The sequence below is a fragment of the Leucoraja erinacea genome, chromosome 13 (genome assembly GCF_028641065.1).
Source record: "Leucoraja erinacea ecotype New England chromosome 13, Leri_hhj_1, whole genome shotgun sequence".
In the NCBI taxonomy this organism is placed as follows: Eukaryota; Metazoa; Chordata; class Chondrichthyes; order Rajiformes; family Rajidae; genus Leucoraja; species Leucoraja erinaceus.
In genome coordinates, this window is record NC_073389.1 from 22,194,909 (window position 1) to 22,220,940 (window position 26,032).

The 26,032-nt window shown below is 44.4% G+C and overlaps 1 protein-coding gene across 1 annotated transcript; it reads left to right on the forward strand.

Annotated features, from left to right (window-relative positions):
* The first annotated feature begins 1,679 nt into the window (after nucleotides 1-1,679).
* LOC129703108 (ADP-ribosylation factor-like protein 13B) lies at nucleotides 1,680-23,928 on the forward strand. The gene is made up of 8 exons (XM_055645306.1): nucleotides 1,680-1,693; nucleotides 3,029-3,134; nucleotides 4,111-4,313; nucleotides 5,676-5,784; nucleotides 7,644-7,869; nucleotides 8,027-9,338; nucleotides 11,023-11,088; nucleotides 12,135-23,928. Exons 1-6 carry the CDS (start codon nucleotides 1,680-1,682, stop codon nucleotides 8,134-8,136), a joined length of 768 nt encoding a protein of 255 aa, XP_055501281.1. The 3' UTR covers nucleotides 8,137-9,338; nucleotides 11,023-11,088; nucleotides 12,135-23,928.
* The last annotated feature ends 2,104 nt before the right edge of the window (nucleotides 23,929-26,032 follow it).

Genomic DNA, 26,032 nt, shown 5'->3' on the forward strand with positions numbered 1-26,032 from the left:
TCCTGTGTTTATGGAAGGCTCAAGAATCATTACGAGGCTGCTTACACCCCCTTCCTACATTCTGAGTTCGAAATAGATGGAGGGACACTCGGTTTTTTAGTCTAGCCAAAAATGGGGTGGCGCGGCAAACTGTGTGTGTAAACATCATTTTGTTTGCGGCGGCTTTCATGTGAGTTGTGTCTTCAACTCCGAGTTCACTCTCTTTTGCTGTTTGTTGTCCTTACTGGTTTAGTTGGTCAAATGAAACATTCTTAAGTTAAAATGTAAACCATTTGAATATTTCCATTGCAACTTCCTTATAATGTATTTTTTTTCCTTCAGAAGAGTAACTAATTTGAAATTGTTCCTGTAATATTAATTTTCAAATTTCTGTGAGTAAAACGTTCCTCGTCAACTTGCATTAACTGGTGAACTTGCCAATGTACAGATGAGGGAGGAAGTGGGAAAGGGGCCAACATAAACCTTTTGTAAAAGACTCCTGCTTAAAGTAAAGATTAACTGTGGGAAAGATGACAGAATTATAGATTTTTGTTTCTCTTAATTGATTAATCAAAAAAATAGTTGCAATAATTCTGTCAGAGACACTACTATGGACTTTTTAATGAAAACGGTTAAGAATGCAATTGGTAAATTTTTAATTTTTTGTTGTATCTGGCATGGACTTTTTCTCGTATCTTTTATATTTAAGAGCAAACCCTCTCTTGCCATTTATTTACATTTAAAATGCTTTACCAAAAGTATATTTTCTGTGTATATTTATTTTCAATAGTATTTCCCAGTATTGTTTGGCTCCTTTAAAATCCCTATAGCTAAATATTATCACTTTTACTTTCCACCATTCACATTTTGTTCCAGTTCATAATTTCACCATATCTGTTACCAAAGTATTCTCTCATTCCGAGCTGTTCTACTATTGGCACTCTTAGGGGAAATCAGCTATGCACGAGAATCAAAGCAAAAAAATTCAAAGTGTACCAAGGGTCTCAGCTAAATAAGTCCTCTACCTGCTAATTTTGACACAGAATAAAGAATATTAAATGCTTTAAATTTACAAAGTAATTCATAATGCAATGTTTAACAGTTATGATCTTTAGCTCTCAGTGCAACAGTTGTCCAAAATCAATCAGACTGTCTTTCATTATTCACCATAAGCATATTCTATCACTGATATAGTCCATAAAATACCATTAAAATTGTTTATACCATACCTCGTGTGACCTGGATAGTTGTTAGTAACACTGTTTAAAATCTTAGCTGGAACTCTAGCAGCATAGATGTAAAAATGTTGTTTGTATGAGCCGCAGCTATGATGGTGTGCTTCAAGTCTCATAGAAAGCTGCAGTTCACAATCTCTGGCTTTTATTCAGTAATACTCCAACGTTTTCAAAAAAAAAACAACTAGTTTCTCAGAATAGATAACTTGACAAGCTTCCAAAAGAAATCAAACAACTTGACCTTCCTAATGACGTCAAAATTGGGAATTGTTTTTTGGTCTGGGAATCTAGTTCTGTCTACTGGGAATTGAATTTGTCTTTTTCTGCAGAGGAATGCACTCCTTGTCGGCTACCATATCCCCTAAAGCTTTTTGAAACAATTCAATAAATATTGCAGAAAGAAGCAGTGCCATGTAAATTAATTGATTATAGATTTCAAATGATTAAAATGAGAAAACAGTCATTATGGATAATGTAAGGTAGACAAAAATGCTGGAAAAACTCAGCGGGTACGGCAGCATCTATGGAGCGACGGAATAGGCGACGTTTTTGGTCGAGGCCCTTCAGACTGATGTCGGGGGGGGGGGGGAAAGAAAGGAAGAGGCGGAAAAACAGTAGGCTGGGAAGGGGAGGGGAAGGAGGGAGAAAGCAAGGACTACCTGAAATTGGAGAAGTCAATGTTCATACCGCTGGGGTGTAAACTGTCAAAGCGAAATATGAGGTGCTGCTCCTCCAATTTGCAGTGGGACTCACGCTGGCCATGGAGGAGGCGCAAGACAGAAAGGTTGGATTCGGAATGGGAGGGGGAGTTGAAGTGCTGAGCCATCGGGAGATCAGGTTGGTTATTGCGAACTGAGCGGAGGTGTTAGGCGAAGCATTTGCCAAGCCTGCGCTTGGACTCACCGATGTTGATATCTGGAGCAGTGGATGCAATAGATGAGGTTGGAGGAGGTGCAGGTGAACCTCTGCCTCACCTGGAAAGACTGCTTGGGTCCTTGGATGGAGTTGAGGGGGGAGGTAAAGCGACAAGTGTAGCATTTCCTGCGGTTGCAAGGGAAAGTACCAGGGGAGGGGGTGGTTTGGGTGGGAAGGTACGAATTGACCAATAAATACATTAAATTAATGTAATGGTTTTAAAACTAAAATATTGAAGACTAATCTGCCATGTTATATTCCCCTTGAGTAGCCATTTCATTGAACTGGTTCTGGTAAGGACATTTGAGAACCAATTCATTATTTGTATTAAGTTACTAGTTTCAAGGTTGAAAGAAATGATTTCATAGATAGATTTCATCATTATAAATACATTAATCTTTGTTTTGAATCAGTATATTTAAACATCTGTTTTTGTAATATAGTAAATGCAACTTCGTATCTTCAAGTTATAGTCATAAATATTTAAATATGGGGATCATAGTAACTCTAAAGTAAGGAAAATTAAACTAGCATCCTTATTTTGTAAATCAAATTCTGAATTGTCTTTTTTTTTTAAACAATATTGCGTTTAATCATAAAGATATAAGTCGTAGAATTGATTAGTATGCTCAAACATAAGGCAAAGGAATTAAATTATATAACAGATAAGGTAAAGATGCTGGGATATCCTCTGATGAATGGATGACAGTCTAATTTAATCGTGTTTATATTTTAAAGAAATGTGAGAAAATAAAGTCCACACAAAGGCATCTTAGGAAGTTCATTTGTCAATGCTCAACATAAAATGTGTCCCATTTAATAACTGACTAATTTCACCAATTATGTGATTACTTTTCATAAATAGTTGATGTGAAATATCATTAATTTATTTACTTTAGACTGGCAAACAAACAAGATTGTAAAGAAGCTTTAGGGGATGGTGAGATCATCGAATACCTTTCATTGAATAAAGTGGTCAATAAGAATAAATGCTACACCCATATTGTAAGTAACTATCTTCAATTACTTCAATTTAAAAGTATCTTTCTTTCCTTTACATTATTAAAGCCTTTGTGAAATTACAATGAATCGCTCCTGTTCCCACTATCGTCTTGACATCTCTCCTAGACTAAGATACCACATAGAGAATATGATATTGTTAGTCTAATAAATATATTTTATATGTTTACCATTACTTATTTATCTTCTCTTTACTAGTTTACAAACATAGATCCTGCTCTCAAACTGTTCTTGTACTTGGCAGTTTGTCTGAGACCATGATTGCTACTGCTGCTATATTTAAATCTTTACAGTTAATGTTTGTTCCCATTCTTGCTTTTCTTTGCAAAAATTGGTACCTTGCATTCAGAGGAAGGCAGTACTTTTGAAGGATAGAAAGCAACCAACACTGACAGTACACCAGAACAACTTTGGAATTTATTTTTGTATAGCTGTTCACTATATCATTTAACATTGTGGATAATGGTATATACATCAACAATAATGTAGTAATGGTGGTCATCAACTTATTAGCTAAGGTACTTCCATCCAATGCACATTGCTATGTATGTTGAGTAAATTAAGTAGTTGATTTATGCAACAAAAAAAAACCTACTCCTTTCTGATGAGCTGTAAAATCAAGATGTGCAACTGGCTGATATTAAGCTATACTCTGCAGAATTTCTTGAAGGTTGAATGAAAACCACTTCATTTTAAGAGAAAATATATTATTGGTTGTTTTACTTTGTAGAATATATTTGCCCATCAATCTTCGACATCTGTTGCTTCTCTGAATTACGGCATTAATAGACCTCCTGATATTCTTGTCAGTTTTCAGTCCGCCTGTTTGCAAACATCATCGCTATTGCTATGCCATCTAACAGTAAATGCATAGTGTCAATTTTTGGTTACTAATCAGCACATTGGTTAACTTGGCTAACCTCAACCCTGGAACCCATCTTGCCTTATTTTATACCAATAGGAACAATGTTGTGCCATTGTGGGAGACCAAATACGTATGGACGAAGGTGTTAGGAAAGGTCTTTCTTGGCTTTTGAACAACATAGTAAAGAACTATGATAGCCTAGTAGAACGGGTTACAAAAGACGTAAATGAGCGGACTGTATCGGAAGAAGCAGAGAGACGAGAACGTGCAGTGAGAGTACAAAAAATACGCGATGAGAGGTAAAAAACACAAGTCACACGCCTGTTTTTAAAATAAATAATAATGATTTCTAATTAATTGATTGTATACAGATGGGCCCCATTGGCATGCCGACTATCAAACAGCTTTTTGTGCATTTCAATGTTATTCCACCTTTGCATCCACTCCTTACACACCAGGGACAATTTGTAGGGGCCAATTAACCTACAAACTCACACTTTGGGACATGGTTGGCTAACAACCAGACAGAAGACAGAACCCGAGGTCAGGGTCGAACTAGTGTCTCAGGTGCTGTGTGACATTGTAAAACATTCTAAGCTGTTGCATGGTAAAATTATCAAAGAAAATTAGATTCTACATCACAAAGACTAATTAAGGCAGATGCAAGAGAAATTATGGTCAGAATTTCAGAACTTGGTGCCACTGCAAATCAGGATGAAATTTTTAATTTGCCTGGATGAGGATTGCTATAGCTTCCTGGGTCCTCTGCTGTCTTCCCGCTACCATTCCCAACTGCTCCACGAGTCCTTGGTTTTATGTTTTGCATGATTCATCCGTAAAATGATGCTTTATGTCATGAGTGAGCTTTCTCCCACCAGTGAAGAAAGTGATATCCCTAAAGGCCTTTAGAGTACCTAGGATGTCATCCGATGAGAGGTCAGCAAATCCTGGACCAGTCTTGTTTCATCTGTAGTCCACATTCTGCCTCTATTGTTTTGTGTAGTCAAATCTAGAATCCCTCCAATATCAAGTGTGCAATAGGCTTTTGATATTGGAGTTGAAATTGAGCCGTGCGTGTTGTCACTATACCCATTCAATCTGATTTGACAGAAAATTGGGGGGGGGGGGGGGGGGGGATTGTTTTGCTGTGGTTGCCTTGAAAGCCACTCTGCTAATCACTCTGTAGCATATTTTAGGTGTCACTGGCAGTACCCTCCTTTGCTCCAAGAGTGTTAAGAAGTTAAAATTTAACCTTTACATGGTGTTTAAAAAAAAAAATACAGATAGGTTCCATTAATATGCGTAAATTATATGTATGCCTTGAGTAATATTTAAAGATAAACTAACAACATTTATTAGTGTAAGCATTGAAATGTTCAAAAACAAATCAGGGTCACATTTACACATCCCTTCAGATTTTTTTAGTCAATCCTCAATTGAATGCTTCTCATACATGACGTTGTCATTATATAAGGCATCATTTTGTCCGTGTGTGAGCACTAGTGCTGGGGTACCACTGTACCAATAATCCTGTGAGCAAGAGTTTGGGTTGTTACAAGTATGCTAGCATAAGTATTGACAGCATAAATATTGACTAGGAATTAATTATTTAAAATGTTTAAAACAAATTATTAAAAATATGTATATTTTTGTCTTTGTAGAGAAAAGGAAGAATGTAAATATCTGGGAGATTCTGCAAATCAGGAAGATAGTGATGAATCCGATCAAAACAAAAACCCCTTTCAACCCATATCCAAAGTCATTAACTTGGTGGGTAGTGATATATATGCACAAACTGTTTTAACATCATGCCATTGGAATAACATTCATATCAATTTCTAAGGTGAAGCTTTCAGTTAATGTTAATGTAATTAATTAATTCTGAACTAATGATTTCTATAATATAACGCAGGTAAAGTTCACAAGTTATAGGAGTAGAATTGGACCATTCGGCCCATCGGATCCACTACCATTCAAACATGGATGATCTCCGCCTCCTAATCCCACTTTCCTGCCATCTCCCCATAATCCTTGACACTTGTTCAAATCAAGAATTTGTTTATCTCTGCCTTAAAAATATCAACTGACTTGGCCTCCACAACCCTCTGTGGCAATGGGTTCCACAGATTAAATACTATTTAGTCTTTAAATAAAAGACTAAAGAAGTTCCTCCTCACTTCTACCTCCTCTTTCTAAAGAGCGCCCTTTAATTCTGAGGCTTTTACCTCTGGTCCTAGACTCTCCCAGCAGGGGAAACATCCTTTCCACGTTCACTCTATCTATGCCTTTCATTATTCTGTAAGTTTCAATGTAATCCCCCCTCAACCATCTAAACTACAGCAGGTAGAGGCCCTGTGCTCTCAAATGCTTATCCTGTGCTTACCGACTCATTCCCGATTTATTCCTGTAAACCTCCTCTGGACCCTCTTCAGAGCCAGTACATCCTTTCTCAGATATGGGGCCCATATTTGCTCACACTACTACAAATGTGGGTTGACCAGCGCCTTATAGAGCCTCAGCATTGCATCTCTCCTTATAGAGCCTCAGCATTATATCTCTTGAGTAAAGGATTATAGTAAACATAGAAAATAGGTGCAGGAGGAGGCCATTCAGCCCTTCAAGCCAGCACCGCCATTCATTGTGATCATGGCTGATCATCCCCTATCAATAACCCGTGCCTGCCTTCTCCCCATATCCCTTGACTCCACTCTAGAGCTCTATCTAACTCTCTCTTAAATCCATCCAGTGACTTGGCCTCCACTGCCCTCTGGCATGGAATTCCATAAATTCACAACTCTCTGGGTGAAAAAGCTTTTTTCTCACCTCAGTCTTAAATGACCTCCCCTTTATTTTAAGACTGTGGCCCCTGGTTCTGGAGTCTGCCGACTACTCTTTTTCATTTTTATTGATTAGTTCCTTCCATTTCTCATTCTCACTGGCTTTTTGTTCTCTCGTATACCTGTATTATTTCATTAAGACGAACTTAAAGGCATTATTTAAGTTATCTGCCATTCTCCATCTTTAATTTTCCTGTCTCTGCCTGTTAGGGGCCCACACCTGCCATTTTTTTTTAGCATTTTCCTCCTACAGCCCATTTTATGTTCACACCATTCGAGGCATGCAGTATGGAAACGGGCCTTTCGCCCACCTTATCCATGCCAACCGAGATTTATTCTAGTCCCATTTGCTCACATCTCTTCAAATCTTTCCTATCCACATGTGCCTGTCCAAGTGTGTTTTTAAATGCTGCTATAGTACCTGTTTTAACTATCTCCTCTGGCAGCTCCTATACACGCACCACCCTGTGTGTGGAAAAAGTTGACCCTCTGGTTCCTCGAATATTGCCTCTCACCTTAAATTTATGATTTATACTCTGGGTAAAATACTGTATTCATCCACTCTATTCCCCTCATGATTTTGCACAACTTGTCTTGTATTCCATCTGGTAATTCTTTATCAATTTCTTGGTTCTCCTAAATGCTCCCATTCTTCAGGTCAAAAACTATTTTTGACAACTTATTAGCTTTTTAACACTCCCTTTAATTTCTCATGCCAGCCATGGATAATTCACTTATTTTTGTTGGGTTTTTGGGCATTAAAATAATTGTCTTCATTGTTTTTGATGTCAGAATGAAGGGAAGATAGCGAAGCAAAAAAAGAAGCAAAAAGTAAAGTCTGCTGAAAATTATGTATCAGACAATGAAGCAGAAAAGGAATTGCCCAAGGACATTGAAATGCATACTGGGGATGGCTTACAAAACCTTCAGCAGATGAAATCAGACGTGTCAGAAGATGAAGAACAATTAACTGATGTGTTACGAGGAGATAAGAATCAAAAGAAATTAAAATTACATGGTAAGTATACAAAGTGAATTGCTTAAAGTATGAATACTGTATAGAATCCTTTTGCAGTGACAGTTGAAATGTGGGACATGCACTGTTTAAAAAATGTTAATTCAAAATGTTCATATTTTGTTGTACATTTAAAAGTCTGTATTTTCAACAATAACAGGGCTCAAAAAATTCAAGAAGAAGCACTTGAGGAGAAGGAATAAGGTAGAACCAGTCAAAGTAAATGATGAACCTGACGAATCAGTTTCACGCGTTGTGCATGGTAAATAAAAATCCTTTTGCTCCGACATATCCATAAGGAAACAGCAATTAAGTAGTCATCAAAAAGAACAAATGGATTTGAATAGTGTGCTCAAAGTAAATGATATAATACCTTGCAATTGGTGAATAAAATTATAGTTTTATGTATTAATAAGACTGGTCAATCCAGCTTTACCTCTTCCTTTCCCAACGCCCCTCTTTAAAAAAAAAACAAACAAAAAAAAACATTAACCTGACTTCAGTTTGTATCTATCGAGTAATGTTGGGTGGTTCAAATTTATGTAGACCATGAAGAACTCCAGTTGCTTTGTGTCTTTGGACCAATTAATAAGGGTGATAAGATAGGGAGGGGAAAAATTCATTCCAATTTCAAAATCCTATTTAATGATCTATACCGGAAAGTGTACGTCATGAATACATTCTCTACTGATACAATAGGAAGAATTTGAATGCGAGTGATTTATGTGTTTGCAAAGATTTATATATAACTGTAGCTTAGCAGAACTTTTATTTTAAGAAGCAAATTTGTTCTGGGGTAGGGGTTACGAAGGAATGTAGCACTCTACTGTCCAAATGAAAGCTCGAGAGCTTTTAATATTGAGAAGCATCATTTTGAAAGCCACTTTTCTATGTTTCTCACATTTAATGATTCAATGGTAATTTATTGTCTCATGTACCTAGGTAGAGTGAAATTGATTTTTTGCATACAGTTCAGTAACAATCTTGTTGCAAGTGGGGCACAATCATACTTCAGTACAATAGTGTGAGGTTAATAGATCACAGTGAGGCATTACACGAGAGTTGCCATGTTTCCAGCGACATCTTGTGCCCATCAAGTTCGGAGTTATTAAACATGTGAGAGTCTTAACTTGGCCATAAAGGCTCATTGTCCAGGTGGTGGCAGTGGGTTGGAGTTGCAGGGGTCAGCCTGACCAAGCGATTTGTCGATGCCCTCCACCGTTGCTCCGCCGCTCCGTGCCAATGCAGGCTGCATCTGATCCACACGCATGGCCATTTGGAGCGGCACCTGATCTAATTGAGCTCGGGCCTCCAGCAGCCCACTCTTGCCGACACATCGATCCGGAACACGTCGACCCGCGAACACGCCATCCCTCGCCTCACACGACCACCACATCTCAGCCTCCATGCCCAATGGCGCCTCCCAGGCAGCTGACCTTGGAACACCCGGAGCGCCTCCAAGTGCACGGGAGGTAAGACCCCAGCTGGATCACCGGCACTGTTGGGATTTTAAATTGTATTTTCACTTGCTTTTTGTAAAATGGTGAAAATTATTTAGATTAGAATGGGCACCAGTATCATTTATTTATGTTATCCCTTCATATTCACCTTTCTTTTTCTATACCCTCATTATACAATTATCAATGCATGCTAAATTTATTGGAGGTGGATAATAGTTGCTCAGTGTATTTTGAAATAGATATGCAAGGAATTCCATGAGCTACAGCAAAGGGACAGTCTGAACTTTAATTGAAATAAATTAATTAAAATATTTGTGCCTGGTCAGCTGGAAAATCAAAGAAGCAGCCTTATCAATGGCATCTATTCATGAAACTAAGTGTTTAAGTTTTATACCAAGCTTCGATTCTCCTATCCTTCTAGGTGCCTAGTTCCTGTAACTCGGTAATAACAAACAATAAATGAATTATCCCTATACGCTTGGACCATGGATAACATTTCTTTGATAAATGTAAAACTTGAAAAAAAGTGTCTTAATTTGTTAATTTGCTGAAAGTGCAGGGTATAATATTAATATTTAAGTGCAACATGTATAATAGATTTACGATAAAGGTTGTATTTTAATATATAATTATAGTTAATCTTCAGTTTGAGTTTTCCAGCTACTGAAGATAAAATATACAATATAATATTAGGGTCATACAGCAGGGAAACAGGCTTTTGACCCAAGATGCCCCATATCTACACTAGTCCTTGGTTTACTTTATTGTCATGTGTACCAAGGTACAGTGAAAAGCCTTTTTGTTGCATGCTATCCAGTGAGCAGAAATACATGATTACAAGCAAAAACTGCCTGTGATGTACAGATACATGATAAATGGAATAACTACATGCCTGTGTTGGCCCATAACCCTATAAATCTTTCCTATCCATTCTTTTAATACAATAAATTATAATGAATCTTCAGATTGAGTTCTGCAGTTGCTAAAGATAAAATAGATATTTCAGTAAAATAAATGGTGTACCACTATTTAAAAGGTTCTAAGTTAAGATCTGCACTTCCCCTTTTTTATAACTGTTATACGTTATCTCCTTGTAATTCAACTGCTTCCACATTAGCTTCCACATTAAAAACAAAATTGGCTCGTATTCTATCTGTTAAAATTATTTATTTGGAAGTGTGTATAAGTTTTGATCCTATGTGACTGGAAATGTTTAATACAAGAATAGTAAACAGAGTAGGGATATATATGTTGATGCTTGGTGTATAGATTACCATTACATTGAGAATTCCAGTTAGAAATTAAGGATCAGTATTTCTATAAGGGGTGATCTTCTGTCGAAGATTTCTTGAATCCAGTTTCAGTCATTGCTAGGAAACCACTACCAAATGGACAATGTATCTGTTAAAGTGATCTTGCAACTTCAGTCTTTTCCTAAATGAAACTATAAAAGATTCTGGATTACTTCGCTCTTTTGCTTTGAAATACTGCACATAGCCATTTAAAATAAACATTAGTTTCTCAATTTAAAATACATGGAGTGATTGCATGGATTATTTTTGTTCATGGATGTAGTATTTTTTTTTTTTTTTTTTTTTTTAATCTCACTTTATTGAGGTTTACCATCAAAATTGTAGAAATGATCTCTTAAGCCAGACTTGCATGTTTAATGGTTATTTTGTCTGTCTTCATTTAGGTAGACGAGTTACTTCCAAAATTCTCAGAGCTCCAAGACTTGAAGTTTGCTATGAATCTGAACTTGGTAAAAATAAATTCCCATTGATTGGTGTTGTTTGTGTGTCCTTTGTTTGAATGCTATTTAATTTTTGTAGCTTCAGCTTTCACATAAAGCTTACAGCATAAATATCTTAAAGCAATTATTCTTCAGACTGAGAGTCCGGGGAGAGGGAGACACAGAGAAAAGGAAGGGTAATTTGTGAAAACAAGACATCACGGAAAATGGAGAATAGATCATTGTTAGCTAGGAGAAGGTGACAATGAAGTATGCAGAGATAAAATTAAATAGGGGGATAGTCAGACTGGTCAGATAATTTGTATGGGGGAGGGGTGGAGGAGAGAGAGAGAGGGAAAGCAAGGGTTATTTGAAGTCGATATTCATACCGCTGGGGAGTAAGCTGCCCAAGCGAAATATGTGGTGCTGTTCCTCCAATTTGTGCTGGGCCTCACTCTGACAGTGGAGGAGGCCCAGGACAGAAAGGTCAGTATGGGAATGGGAGGGGGAGAGTGTTTAGCAATTGGAAGATCGGGTAGGTTTCGGTATACTGAGCGGAGTCAAGGATCGAACCGGGGTCCCTGGCGTTGTGGGGCAGCAACTTTACTATCTTTGCCACTGTGCCTCCCTTCTCTGCATGGAAACCCAATCACAGATTAGGCAACCGGTTTGCAGAGCCGTTACACTTGGTATCCCAAGGGTGAAACAGTGTGACTGTTCTCATGGGGCAGTTATGTTTTTTTTTAATGGAAAGTCATTCATTGTCTGAACTGTAACAAAATATATATTATTATCTAATGTTAATTAAATTAATATCATATTAAGAAATGGAATTAGAGTCCAAATAATGCCTAGAATAATACAATATGGTAAATGCCATTAGAGCTAAATGTACAAAAGATATTTTGCAAAATAGTTATACCCTACACTAAGATGTAAGTTGATTGGAAAAACTCAATGGCTTGTCTTCAGAAGAATTTAGATTTGTACAATTAGTTTGTACTTTTGGTGCTGATCAGAAAATGTTATTATTCTACTTTTAACTTGGTATATTTCTCATTTATCCTATTTTGCAGAACATTGCAATCCGCCATTGCCACCGTTGCAATCAAGCTCAAAATTAACCTCTGATACCTGGGTTACCATCTAACTGTATGGATGTGATAAGAATAATTTTAGATAAATGCACATAGAATTGATAAGAAAAAATCAAATTGGATAAGACTTTTTAGATCTACCATCAATTTGGACAAGAATTGACTAGTGCCCCAAAATACAAACTTCTGTATTCTGCATTGGAGGTCATTGTATCAAAACAGCATTGTGTACAGATATATTAGGTATCTGGCATATTTTACAATCTTGGTGAATGAAACAGATGTGATGATACACTATGGATACACATATGTGATGATACCTTCTACATATGCCTAGAACACCTTATATCATTTGAGTTTAAGGACACCCACTGAAACATTAGTAACATTTATTTTTTTTATATAGAACAAAGCGTTTTGAAGTCATTTGCGCAAAATGCCTTTTGACAAATCTTTACAGAAAATGCAATGTAGTCAGATTAATTTTGTTTTGAACTATAACTGTGTCGATTTGGTTAGGCAAGACACTCAAGTAGTCTTAAATTTATCTTTACTGGCTACTTTAAATTTAAAAAAAAAGCAACAATTATTTACTACCTAAAGCACAAAGTTTAAAAATAAAATATAAATAATTTGCATAATTCCCTTAAACTGTTGAACTGCCCCTATAAATGCGCAACTAATCTCAGTTGTTGATTGCTGTAACCCTTGTCTTCAAAGACTCTTCCCCGTCAATTTGAAAATGTATCACAGTAATGTTGATTAAAGTTAAAAGAATTAATAAGGATGCAGCTTTGACTTTCTGAGATGATAAACCTATTTTTCAGGCGGACTCCTAAAGTATTGTTTTAAACAACATTTGGTTAAATCATTTGTATAATCTATTCAGTCCCTTAAACTTGAACTACCTCCGAAAAACCTCTCAACTGCTGCAAAAGTTATCACAGTTTATGACCGCCGTAACATTGCAGAATTTACCCCAGTTTTTGATTTTTTGATAACACTGCCACAGTTATCCCAGTTTTGGATTACTGTAACACTGCAAAATTTGTCTCATTTTTTAAATTATGGTAACACTTGTCTTTAAAGATTATCAACCCCTTCAATCAGCTATATTGATTAATTTGAAGTAAGAATTAATATGGATGTAACACCGACTTTCAGATATGATTAATCTGTTTTTGCAGTGGACACCTTTATAATTTTGGTATGTCAGTAATCATTAATGGTATGTGTCATATTCAGGGTTTATTTTCATAATTAAACTGTCCATAATATTCCATTATTATTTTATTTTCTTGTTTGAAAAAATCATTACACATTTGTCAAAAGGATGTGCTGGAGGAACAGTCTCTGTCCCAAAAAACATTTGTAAAAAAAAATTGGCCCATGCATCTTAAACTTTGTCCCTTTCATTCGGAAATGTGTGCATCAATATTTAGCTAAATGGGAGCATTCAATGTTCATGCTGTTGGATTGTAAAACACCCAAGTGGAACATAAGGTGTTCTTCCAGTTTTGAGTGTGGCCTCACTATGGTTGATGAAGGTGGCCTCACTCGCTATGGTTGATGAAGTTGGCCTAGGATATGAGGGTCAATAAAGGAAGAGGGGGTTCAAACAGAGTAGCAGCCAGGACTTCTGACAGGCCTTGGTCGACTGAGTGCAAATGTTTGGCAGATCAATAGGTGCAGGAGTAGGCTCTTCGAGCCGCAATGTGATCATGGCTGATCATCCGAATCAGTACCCCGTTCCTGCCTTCGCCCCATATCCCCTGACCCCGCTATCTAGCTCTCTAGAAAGTGTCCAGAGAACCGACTTCCACGGCCTGATCAATCGCCTGATCTGCGCTTGTTCTTGCTGATATTAGGCTGGCTGTGGTGGATGGGGTAGAAGGACGTGTGAATGAGGCCCTTCCTCAACTGGAAGGGCATCCTGGGGTCCTTGGATGGATGTGAGTGAGGGGTATAGGGAGGGGTGTTGCACCAGGTGATTTGGGTGTCATCGCCTCAGACAATATCCCCTGCACATATTCCAACCTTGTAGTTCCTCTGCCCTATACTGCTTCTTTCTATCTCCTTCCCATAATCCCCCCTCTTCCCTGCCCCCTCCCTGCTCGCCAACATCTGAAATACGTCTCACACTCTTCAACACATCAATAACTTTTAATTCCTAGGCCCCCATTCCCTCATCTTTACCATGGACCTTCAGTTCCTTTTCAATTCTATTTCCCACCAGGAAGGTCTTGGAGCACTCTGCTTCCTCCTCCAGAGACCCATTCAGTTCCCCTCTGTTAATACTCTCTTCCACCTGGTTGGAACTTGTCCTCACTCTCTACATCTTTCCTTTTGACTCCTTTGTGAGGCGAAAGTCCCGAAATGAAGGCGAGGAGCCAGGTGCTTCGGGGGAGGTACATTTAATAATGTCCTTGTCATCAGAGAAGTCTGCAAGAGGAAGATGGCACCCAAACCCTTGCCTTTTATCCCTCTAGCTAAGGGCCGGCTCTGGACTCAACCATTCCTGTGCCGAGGGGCTTGATAGTTGGGATGGCCCGACCCTTGGGAGCCACCACAGGACCCCCCCCCCCCCCCCCCCCCCGCAACCGGAGGCACGAAATGCACCGGCGGGCGTACGACCCTCTCAGACCACGTACGCAAGTCACCCGACCATGGGGCTGGCGGAGGGATAGGCGGAAGGACAGGTGGAGTGACAGGCGGAGTGAGCCGTGAAGGGGGGCGCTCGCGGCGGAGGTTGGGCAACCAGCACCGGCTGGCCAATGTCCAGCCACCGTGTGAAGTGGTCCACCATCGTGAGGAGGTGGGTAATGCCCCGGGACGGCGGGGGTGGCCCCACAATGTCAACGTGGAGATGGTTGAAACACTGGTGAGGTAGGCCGACTCCTGGAGGGGCGCCCGGACATGGCGCTGGATCTTCACCATCTGGCACAGAATGCAGGTGCAAGCCCAGTGGCCAACCTGCTTGCGCAGACCGAGCCACATGAACTAAGTGGCCAGTAGTGCTGTCGTAGCCCGGTTGGATGGGTGAGCCAGCCCGTGGATAACGTTGAAAACCGCCAGGCGGCAGGGTCGATGGGGTGTGGCTGACCGGACACCCATTGCACAGGATCGTTGCCCCTCCAGGAACATCGTTGAGGCAAAGGCTGGAGATGGCAGTCCGGTAGGCGGGCATCTCGCATTCCGTGAGCTGCGCCTCCGCCAGGGCTGAATAGTCAATCCCGGGCGCCACCTCAAACGGCGTAGATGGCAGGGCGGGACAATGCGTCGGCCACCTGGATGTACGGCAACTGCCGCTGCTGTCGTGTGGACCAGGGGTCGGAAACCGCCAGGGCGAATGTGAGTGGTCTGTGTAGGCGGTAAATGGGCGGCCCTCCAGGTAGTAACGGAAGTGGCGCACTGCCAGGTACAGAGCCAAGAGCTCGCGATTGAAAGTGCTGTGCTTCGTCGGGATGCGGTTGAGGTGCCGGCTGAAGAAGGCCAGGGGCCGCCAACCCCCGTCCGTCAATTGTTCCAGCACGGCACCAACCGCCGACTCCGAGGCGTCCACCGTAAGGGCAGTCGGGACATCTTCCTGCGGGTGCACCAGCAGTACGGCCTCCTTCATGCCGTCAAATGTTAGTCCACTCGCCGACCTTGCGCCAACCTGCCAGAAGTTGTTGATACAGTGGCCGCATGATGTCGGCCGTGGATGGCACAAAACGATGATAAAATTCCACCATCCCGACAAACTCTTGCAGGCCGCGCACAGTGCATGGACGGGGAAACCTAAAGATGGCGTTGACCCTGCCCGGCAGGGGAACCGTGCCTTGCGAAGTCACGCGGTGGCCGAGGAAGTCGATGTCGGTTACCCCAAAACGGCACTTGCCGAGGTTGACAGCCAAGCCATGCTCACTGAGCTGCTGGAGGTGGGCACAATTCTCCTGCCGCGAGTGGCTGGCCACCAGGATGTCGTTGAGGTAGACAAAAACAAACTCTAGGCCGTCCATCAACCGTTGGATTGCCTGCGCAGCTTTCTTAAGGCCGAATGGCATCCGCACGAACTCGTACAGCCCGAACGGCGTGATGATTGTCGTCTTGGGTACATCCTTCGGGTGGACCGGGATCTGGTTATAACCTCGTACCAGATCCGCTTTGGAGCATATAGTAGCCCCGGCCAAATGGGCGTTGAAGTCCTGGATGTGGGGTACGGGGTATCTGTCTGCGGTTGTTGCGGCATTCAGCTGCCGATAATCCCCGCAAGGTCGCCAACCCCCGCTTGCCTTTGGGACCATGTGGATAGGAGACGTCCATAGGCTGTTTGAAGGGCAGACGAACCCCAAGGACTCCATCGTGCGGAACTCCTGCTGTGCCAAACATTGCTTATCCGGCAGCAGTCGGCATGCTCGTGTGTGGTTTGAAAGGTGGTCCGGTAGATTGTATGAAATGAACTACCCCATTACTGAGGGTCGATGACCGAAACTGTGGGGTCAAGATGTCCAGGAACAAGGCCAAGACTCGAGCAAAGCAGGAATCCACGGACGAAAGGGCATCCCACCGGCTCATCCAATCGCAGCATGATCGGCTCCATCGTGTAGGAAGTCGGCACGGAGCAACGGTTGGGAGATATCAGCGATAGGGAACCGCCAAGGGAAATGGCAGGAGCCCTGGCATTTCCCGGGAACGTGCACGGCTGACGGCATTGCCGTGCTGCAGCACCCCAGCGCTGTTGGTAAAAGCACCAGCGCTTCCTGCTGATGGCACTTGGAGCTTGCTGGTGCTGGACTGCAGGTGCAGTACCCGCCACGGCCATGGGGGGCGATCTTACAGGCCTCCGGGATGTCGCTGTCACTCCTTCCACAGCTCCCACGCCCACCGGAGGAAATCGGGAGCTGCCGGAGTGACTTCATCAGTACGCATCTGCCGATGGCCAGCGCATTGACGTAATCCGGGTGCGCCTTCGACAGCACGTCGGAGTACCTAACGAGGGCCCTGTTGTCGGCGAAGGAGGCGTCTGTGAGTTGTAAGCGGATGTAGGCTGGCAGCAGATGCAGGTAGGAGTATTCAAACATCAAACATGGCGTGTGCCCGTCCAGGAGCGCGGCCACCTCGTTCATGAGGCTTGATGGCTGCCGATCGCCTAGGCCCTCCATATGAAGGAGCCTGGCAGCACGCTCCATCCGGCTGAGCCCGTAAATCAGGAGCAGGAACTCCTTAAGGCTTAAGGCCGTGTCCTGGTCGAGGGCCCCCACCCTAGTAGTAGTAGCGCGTGTCATCTGCTGTAATGCCCCGCAGCTGGAATTGGGCCTCCGCCTGCTGAAACCAGATGTGCGGCCGGGCGGTCCAGAAGGTGGGTAACTTCACCGATAACTTGTCGAGAGACTGGGCCGGGTCGACTTTGGGGCGGAAGGACGGGCGGTTGTCTCCATCATGACGATAATGGAGCGTCGGGGTTCACCAATGTGGGACGAAAGTCGCGAAATGAAGGCGAGGAGCCAGGTGCTTCGGGAGGCGCCTTTAATAGTATTCTTCTTGTCATCAGAGAAGTCCGCAAGAGGAAAATGGCACCCAAACCTTTGCCTTTTATCTCTCTAGCTAAGGGCCGCCTCTGGACTCAACCATTCCCGTGCCGAGGGGTTTGATAGTTGGGATGGCCCGACCCTTGGGAGCCGCCACAGGACCCCCCCCCCCAGAACCGGAGGCACGAAACCTACCGGCGGGCATACAACCCAGCCAGACCGTGTACGGAAGTCAGCCGACCGAGGGACAGGCGGAGGAAGCCGTGAAGGGGGGGCCCTCGCGGATGAGGTTGGGCAACCAGCACTGGCTGGTCAATGTCCAGATGTGCTGGCTTCAACCGGTCAATCGACATGGCCTCCGGCCGGCCCCCCATGTCCAACACAAAGGTCGTCTGTCCATGCTCCAGCACCCGGAAAGGGCCCTCATACAGCCTCTGGAGTGTCGTCCGTTGGGCATCACAGCGCCGGAAAATGTAGGGGCAGTCCCGGAGGGCTGATGGCACGTGCGGGCGAAATGTCCCAAGGTTGGATGTTGGGATGGGCGTGAGCCTGCCAACTTGCTCGCGAAGGCGCTTCAGAGTGGATGAGGGCGTTCCCTGCTGCCCCGGCGCCGACGGCACAAACTCCCCGGGCACCGTGAGTGGAGACCCGTAAACGAGCTCCGCTGAGCATGAGGCCAAGTCCTCCTTAGGAGTAGTCTGGATGCCCAGCAAGACCCACGACAGCTCGTTCATCCAGTCCGGTCCGGAGAGTCGGGCCTTGAGCTGCTGGTGGAACCTCTCCACCAGGCCATTAGCTTTCGGGTGATGGGTCGTGGTGTGGTGCAGCCGCACACCCAACAAGTGAGCCATGGCCGACCACAGCTCGGAGGTGAACTGTGGCCTCCGGTCCGAGGAGATGTGCACCGGCACCCCTAAGCGAGCAATCCAGTGCACGGACAATGCACAAGTGAACTTAGCCATTGACGTGTCGGCCAGTGGTATCGCCTCCGGCCACCGCGTGAAGTGGTCCACCAGCGTGAAGAGGTGGGTAATGCTCCAGGACGGCAGGAGAGACCCCAAAATGTCCACGTGGAGATGGTCGAAACGCTGGTGAGGTAGGCCGACTCCTGGAGGGGCGCCTGGGCATGGCGCTTGATCTTCGCCGTCTGGCACGGAATGCAGATGCAAGCCCAGTGGCCAACCTGCTTGCGCAGACCGTGCCACATGAACTGAGGGGCCAGTAGTGCCGTCGTCGCCCGGATGGATGGGTGAGCCAGCCCATGGATAATGTTGAAAACCGTCCGGCGCAGGCAGCAGAGACGATGGGACGTGGTTGACCGGACGACACATCGCACAGGGTCGTTGCCCCTCCAGGACTGAGAGGGACATCGTCGAGGAATAGGCCGGAGATGGCAGTCCGGGAGGCGGGCATCTCACGTTCCGTGAGCTGCGCCTGCGCCAGGGCAGAATAGTCAATCCCGGGCGCCATCTCAATCACGGCGTCAATGGCGGGGCGGGACAATGCGTCGGCCACCCGGTTGTCTTTCCCCTCGATGTAGCGGATGGAGGTGGTGTATTCTGAGATGTACGCCAACTGCCACTGCTGTCGTGCATACCAGGGGTCGGAAACCTCCGCCAGGATGAATGTGAGCGGCTTGTGGTCTGTGTAGGCAGTGAACGGGCGGCCCTCCAGGAAGTAACGGAAGTGGTGCACTGCCAGGTACAGAGCCAGGAGCTCGCGATCGAAAGCGCTGTTCTTCGTCGGGGCGCGGTTGAGGTGCCGGCTGAAGATGGCCAGGGGCCGCCAACCCACGCCGTCAGTTGTTCCAGCATGGCACCAACCGCCGACTCCGAGGCGTCCACTGTAAGGGCAGTCGGGGCATCTTCCCGCGGGTGCACCAGCAGTGCGGCCCTAGCAAGGGCCTCCTTCGCGCCGTCAAATGCTGCCGCCACCTCGTTGGTCCACTCGGCGTCCTTACGCCAACCCGCCTCAGTTGATACAGCGGCCGCATGATGTGGGCCGCGGATGGCACAAAACCATGATAAAATGCCACCATTTGCCACACAAATGCCTTGCGAAGTCACGCGATGGCCAAAAATGTCGATTACCCCAAAACGGCACTTGCCAAGGTTGACCGCCAAGCCATGCCCACCGAGCCGCTGACAGAGCTGCCGGAGGTGGGCACAGTGCTCCTGGCCACCAGGATGTCGTTGAGGTAGACAAAAACAAACTCGAGACTGTGACACACCCCGTCCATCAACCGTTGGAATGCCTGCGGTCTTAAGGCCGAACGGCATCCGCACAAACTCGTACAGCCGGAACGGCGTGTTGATTGCCGTCTGAGGTACATCCTCCGGGTGGACCGGGATCTGGTAATTACCTCGTACCAGATCCACTTTGGAGAATATAGTAGCCCTGGCCAAATGGGCGTTGAAGTCCTGGATGTGGGGTATGGGGTATCGGTCTGCGGTTGTTGTGGCATTCAGCCTCCGACAATCCCTGCAAGGTCGCCAGCCCCCACTTGCCTTAGGGACCATGTGGAGTGGGGACGCCCATGGGCTGATTGAAGGGCGGACGATCCCCAAGGACTCCATCGTGCAGAACTCATGCCGTGCCAGACGTAGCTTATTCGGCGGCAGTTGGCGTACTCGTGTGTGGAGAGTTGGTCCGCTAGTCTGTAAGAAATGAATGACCCCGTGACTGGGGGTCGATGACCGAATCTGTGGGGTCAGGATGTCCGGGAACACGGCCAAGACCCGAGCAAATCGGGAATCCACGGACGACAGGGGGCGTTCCACCGGCTCATCCAATTGTAGCGTGATCGGCTCCATCGTGGCGGTGTGGACCAAGCGCTGACGCCTGACGTCCACCAGGAGGGAAATGTGGAGGAAGTGGGCACCGAGCAACGGCTGGGAGACATCGGCGAAAGTGAACTGCCACGAGAAATGACAGGAGTCGAACACGATCGGTACCATGCGAACCCCATACGTGCGGATGGGGCTGCCATTCGACGTGGTGAGGACGGGCCCCCGCTTACCGGAACGACTGTCTGCCAGCAAAGGGGGCAGGACGCTCAGCTCTGCCCCGGTATCGACGAGGAAGCAGCTCCCAGAGCGCCGATCCCAGGCGAAGAGGCGCTGAATCTGGCCAGCTGCCATGGGGACTATTGGCAGCCGGCCCCAGCGTTTCCCGGGAACATGCACGGCTGACGGCATTGCCGTGCTACTGCACCCCAGCGTAATAGCACCAGCGCCTCCTGCTGGTGGCGCTTGGTGCTTGCTGGTGCTGGACTGCAGGTGCAGTACCCGCCACAGCTACAGGCCTCTGGGATGACGCTGTCACTCCTTCCACAGCTCCCACACCCCACCGGAGGAAATCGGGAGCTGCCAGAAAGACGTCATCAGTGCCTGCCGATGGCCAGCGCATTGACGTCATTCGGGCGCGCCATCCACAGCGCGTCGGAGCGACTACCGAGGGCCCTTATGTCGGTGAAGGAGGGTCAATGACCGAAACTGTGAGTTGTAAGCGGATTTAGACCGGTAGGAGTATTCAAACATCAAACATGGCGTGTGCCCGTCCAGGAGCGCGGCCACCTCGTTCAGGAGGCTTGATGGCCGCCGGTCGCCTAGGCCCTCCATATGAAGGAGCCTGGCAGCACGCTCCATCCGGCTGAGCCCATAAATCTGGAGCAGGAGCTCCTTAAGGCTGAGGTATTTCGCTGTGGCCAGGGGGGCTGCCAGGAACTGTGTGACCTCTCGGGCCGTGTCCTGGTCGAGGGCCCCCACCAGGTAGTAGTAGCTGGTGTCATCTGCTGTAATGCCCGCAGCTCAAATTGGGCCTCCGCCTGCTGAAACCAGATGTGCGGCTGGGTGGTCCAGAAGGTGGGTAACTTCACCGAGACCGCGTTGAGAGATGGGGCCGGATCAGCCTTTGAGGTGGATGGACGGGCGGTTGTCTCCATCATGATGATAATGGAGCATCAGGGTTCACCAATGTGGGGCAAAAGTCCTGAAATGAAGGCGAGGAGCCAGGTGTTTCGGTAGGTACATTTAATAGTATTCTTCTTGTCATCAGAGAAGTCCGCAAGAGGAAGATGTCACCCAAACCCTTGCCTTTTATCCCTCTAGCAAATGGCCGCTTCTGGACTCAACCATTCCCGTGCCGAGGGGTTTGATAGTTGGGATGGCCCGACCCTTGGGAGCTGCCACACCTTTTACTTTCTTCAAGTTAAAGGTGTAACCATGGGCAGCGCCTTGGCCCCAGCAATGCATTTCTTTTTATTGGTTATAATCAAACAGATCTTATTCCAAGCATACACTAGCACAATGCTTTATTCTTTCTCAACTGCATCAGGACTGCTTCCTGCAACCATACATAACTTGCTGATTTCATTAACTTTATCAGTAACTTCCACACTGTCCTCAAATTCACTTGTAATACTTTTGACATCGTTCTCCCCTTCCTTGATCTCTCAGTATCCATTAGGGGACAGATAATCGACAGACATCAACTACAAGCACACTGACTCCCACCAACTTTACATCATCCCACCCTGCCCCTAGCAAAGACGCCATCCCCTATGCTCAATTTCACCATCTCTAGCATCTGCGCTCAAGATGAGGCTTTCCACTCGAGGACATCCTCTTTCTTTAACAAACATGGTTTTCCCACATCTGTCATTTCAACCACCTACATCACCACTACCAGTCGCCCCTTCCCATCCTTATTCACAGCGACTGCCTCCTCCACAACTCTTTGGTCCCCTCATCCCTTCCCACCCAAACTATCCCCTCCCAGGTACTTCCCCCTGCAAGAGATGGTCCTTGCGTATCACCCCTCCACATCCAGCACATCATTTTCCGAAACTTCCGCCATGCCTCTACCAGTCATATCTTCTCATCCCAACCCTTTTCCTCTTCCTGCAGAGACCACTCCCTCTACAATTTCTTGGTTCACACTTTGCTTCCCACCCAAACCAGCCCTTCCCCCAGATACTTTCCTCTAACCACAGGAGATGTATTATTTGCAAACTTAGTAATCATGCTTTTGTACATAGTTGAGAATGTACGGCATGAATTGTAAGCTTTCAAATGACACTGAAGTAGGTAGTATTGTAGGCAGTGAAGCTGGTTATCAAAAATTACAGCAGGTTCTTGATGGGTTACAACCAGGAAAGGGAGTGCAGGAATCCCTGGGGCCATTTCCCTCAATGACAGGTATTTTCCCTTTCGAATAAATATGCTGGAAGATTGTAGGCAGCTATAGATAGGAGGGGTTGTTAATTTTTCTAGTGTTGACTGGGACAGACAAAGCCATCCCACTTTCTGGACAAGGCTGAATGAGATGGAATTTATCAAATGTCTTTAGGAGTACATTTGGAGTACAGAGTACTGATTTGGAAAGAGCGCAGAAGATTTATGAAGATGTTGCCAGGACTCGAGGGCTGTGGTTGCAGAAAGATGCAATTGAGGTATTTGGAGATGTGTTCTGTGAGGTGGGAACGGACAGAAGCAATTAGAACTGCCGGCACTCCTGTTGTGGATTTTGGAAAGGAAATAGAAATGGGCAGTACAGGGCTGGGGAACTATACGATTGGAAGCATAGAGGTAAGATTTCAAGAGGTGATAACTCCACTCAAACAATCTCCTCCCAGGTACTTTTCCCCTGCAAACGCAGGAGATGTGGCACCCGTCTCTCTACCTCCTCCCGTGCCTCCCGTCTAGCGATGCCAGCAGTCTTTCTAAGTGAGACAGGGTTGCATTCTCTTCCTCCTTCCTAGTTTTCCAATGTAGCCTGCTGCATCGGTGAGAGCCAGTGTGGATTGGGTGGCTGTTTCGCTGAACACCTGTGCTCGATTTGTCAGGGTTTGTTGGGTCTTCCAGTTGCTGGCCTTTGTAGCCCCCCCCCCCCCCCCCCCCCCCCCATTCCCACATTTACCCTCCTGTCCAAAGCTGACTTCTATACTGGAGTGGGGCCACACGTAATAAGGTGAGACAGCACCTTGTCTTTCGCTTAGGTATATGATCTTTTTGGGTAACACCTGCCCACTTGGGTGTGCACACATTTCTCCCTTTCCCTTTGTTTCCATTTACGTAGCTCTACCTATAGATCCTACCTTCTTTGCTGTGGTATAAGGCATAACATCTACATGTCCCATCTACAATGCACTCTGTCTTGGTTTAGTTATGCCATTTACCTTCTCCAGATTAGTGTCGACTCAAAATGCGACCAGTTCCTCCATAGTTCCTCCAGCTCAAAATTCCGCCATCTGCAGTCTTACATCTCCAGACCAAAAAATCTTAATAAATAGTAGGTAAAATCTTTAATTAAATGCAGTAAGTGTGTTTCTACCTCTCATAAATGGAAAGGCTTTTTTTTAGATGTTATTGTTTCCCTAAACTGGAAAGTAAATGTATCCAAATCATTAAGAATTTTCCTCCACCAATAATCCATCTTGGTTTACCTGAAGTTTTGTTTTTGTATTTAGAGTATGAATGCCAGCCACTATCCAGTGTTGTGCTAATTAGGAACTTTATCTATAAACCTCAATTCATTTTTGACATTTTTAAAACTAAATCGGCGAGAATGAACAATTGCAGCTTAAACCAAATTTTCCAATATTTGCACATGCATATATCATGGATAGTTTTCAAATGATAACTTGCATCTTGTGCTTTTATCACCTGCTAAACCCAAATATTTGTCACAGCCCAGAACTAGACAAATCTCTTCATGTCAGGCAAAAATCTATGACTTCCTGATGCAGAATGCAATTAATTTATTCATTTTTGATAATTGTCAGATTTATAACATTAGATATTTATACTGTAGCATTTATATGAATACAGATTTGAATTTGTCTTATCTCAAACAATGAGAATATAATCTTTGTCAATGATTTTGATACAGGACTGCCAAATTATTTATAATGTACTTATTTCAAAGAAAAGTGTACTCATTGGTTTCCATCAGTTCTTGTAAAATGAAATCTTTATGGTCCAATCGTTCAAAAAATAATTATTACAAATTAAATAATTTATTATCATGTACTGTACTTTAATTGCAAACTTTATTAAAGATAATTGTTTCAAATATTTAGAATATTTTTTTTATAGCTATATATTTATCTAGTTATTTATCAAGGCTGAATGAGCTGGAATTTATCAAATGTCTTTAAAGATAGTTTCCTTAGGCAATATGTAAAGGGCCATATAAGGGAGAGGGCAAAGCTTGACTTACTCTTAGGAACTTTGTGGGCGAGCCTTTAACCATAATAAAACTATTAGCTTTGAAATAGTTATGGATGAGGACGGGGAGGGTGGCACCAGTTAAAATTCTGATTTGGGGCAAGGCCAACTGTGATAGATGAGAAATGAACTTGCTAAAGTTGATTGGAGTAGGATAAGGATGTCCAGAAAGTGGGATGGTTTTAAAAGTGACAGAGTTCAAAGCATACATGGCGGAAAACTAACACTGCACATCACCCTGAACACGCCATCCCCACTGTGAAACATGTATCATTTTCCTTCCGCTTCACAATTATGCACCACTTTGTGTTGGTCTATCACATAAAATCCCAATAAAATACATTTACGTTTGTGGTTGTAACGTGACAAAATGTGGAAATGTTCAAGGGGTATGAATACTTTTGCAAGCCAATGTAATCCCATTCCAAATTCTAGGCCTGTTTCATGCTATAACACATGGGGCGATCAATTTTGCTGATAACTAGAGTGTCAGCTTTAGCTCTGCAAGGCTCATCATTGCTTGTAGCAGCAGTTAATGGTGTGAATCATTCTGTTCATTAGATATAGAGCCTTAAAAAATCTTTGCAGCTATCTTCATTCAAGATCTTGTAGTTCCTGTTATTTTCCCTGCCTCCTGATTGACATGAATCATAGTGATGCATCACTTCAAATTTGTTTTAAGGGAGTTTTCCTTCTGATGTGAATGCAAACTTGTCTTTCCATAGTTCGACCACAGGTGCACAGTATAGAGTGGTGTGCAATATGCTCTAAACAGCGACATCTTCACCACATCTGTACACGCACCAAACTTACGCAAGAGAATATTTGCCTGTACATACCGCATATGTCGTTGCCTGTAAATATCCTCATCATCTGACATTTGTTCTGTAATAAAATGCCCCAGATATTTTACCTTATTACAAACACTAAGATTATTGTCAGACAATTTAAAATCAGGAAATTTTGGACATTTATCCTCTTTGGTTCTACAGATCATGACAGCATTCTTGCCAGCATTATATTCAATATCATGTTCCACACCATACACAGAACACCATAAGGATCTGCTGTAGACCAGCACTAGATGGACTAAAGACCACAAGATCATCTGCATACATAATATAGTTCACTAAAATAT

Coding starts and splice junctions, on each gene's coding strand:
- LOC129703108 (XM_055645306.1), top strand. Junction 4,314..5,675: donor CAAAAAATACGCGATGAGAG/GTAAAAAACACA, acceptor TTGTCTTTGTAG/AGAAAAGGAAGAATGTAAAT. Junction 7,870..8,026: donor AAAGAAATTAAAATTACATG/GTAAGTATACAA, acceptor CAACAATAACAG/GGCTCAAAAAATTCAAGAAG.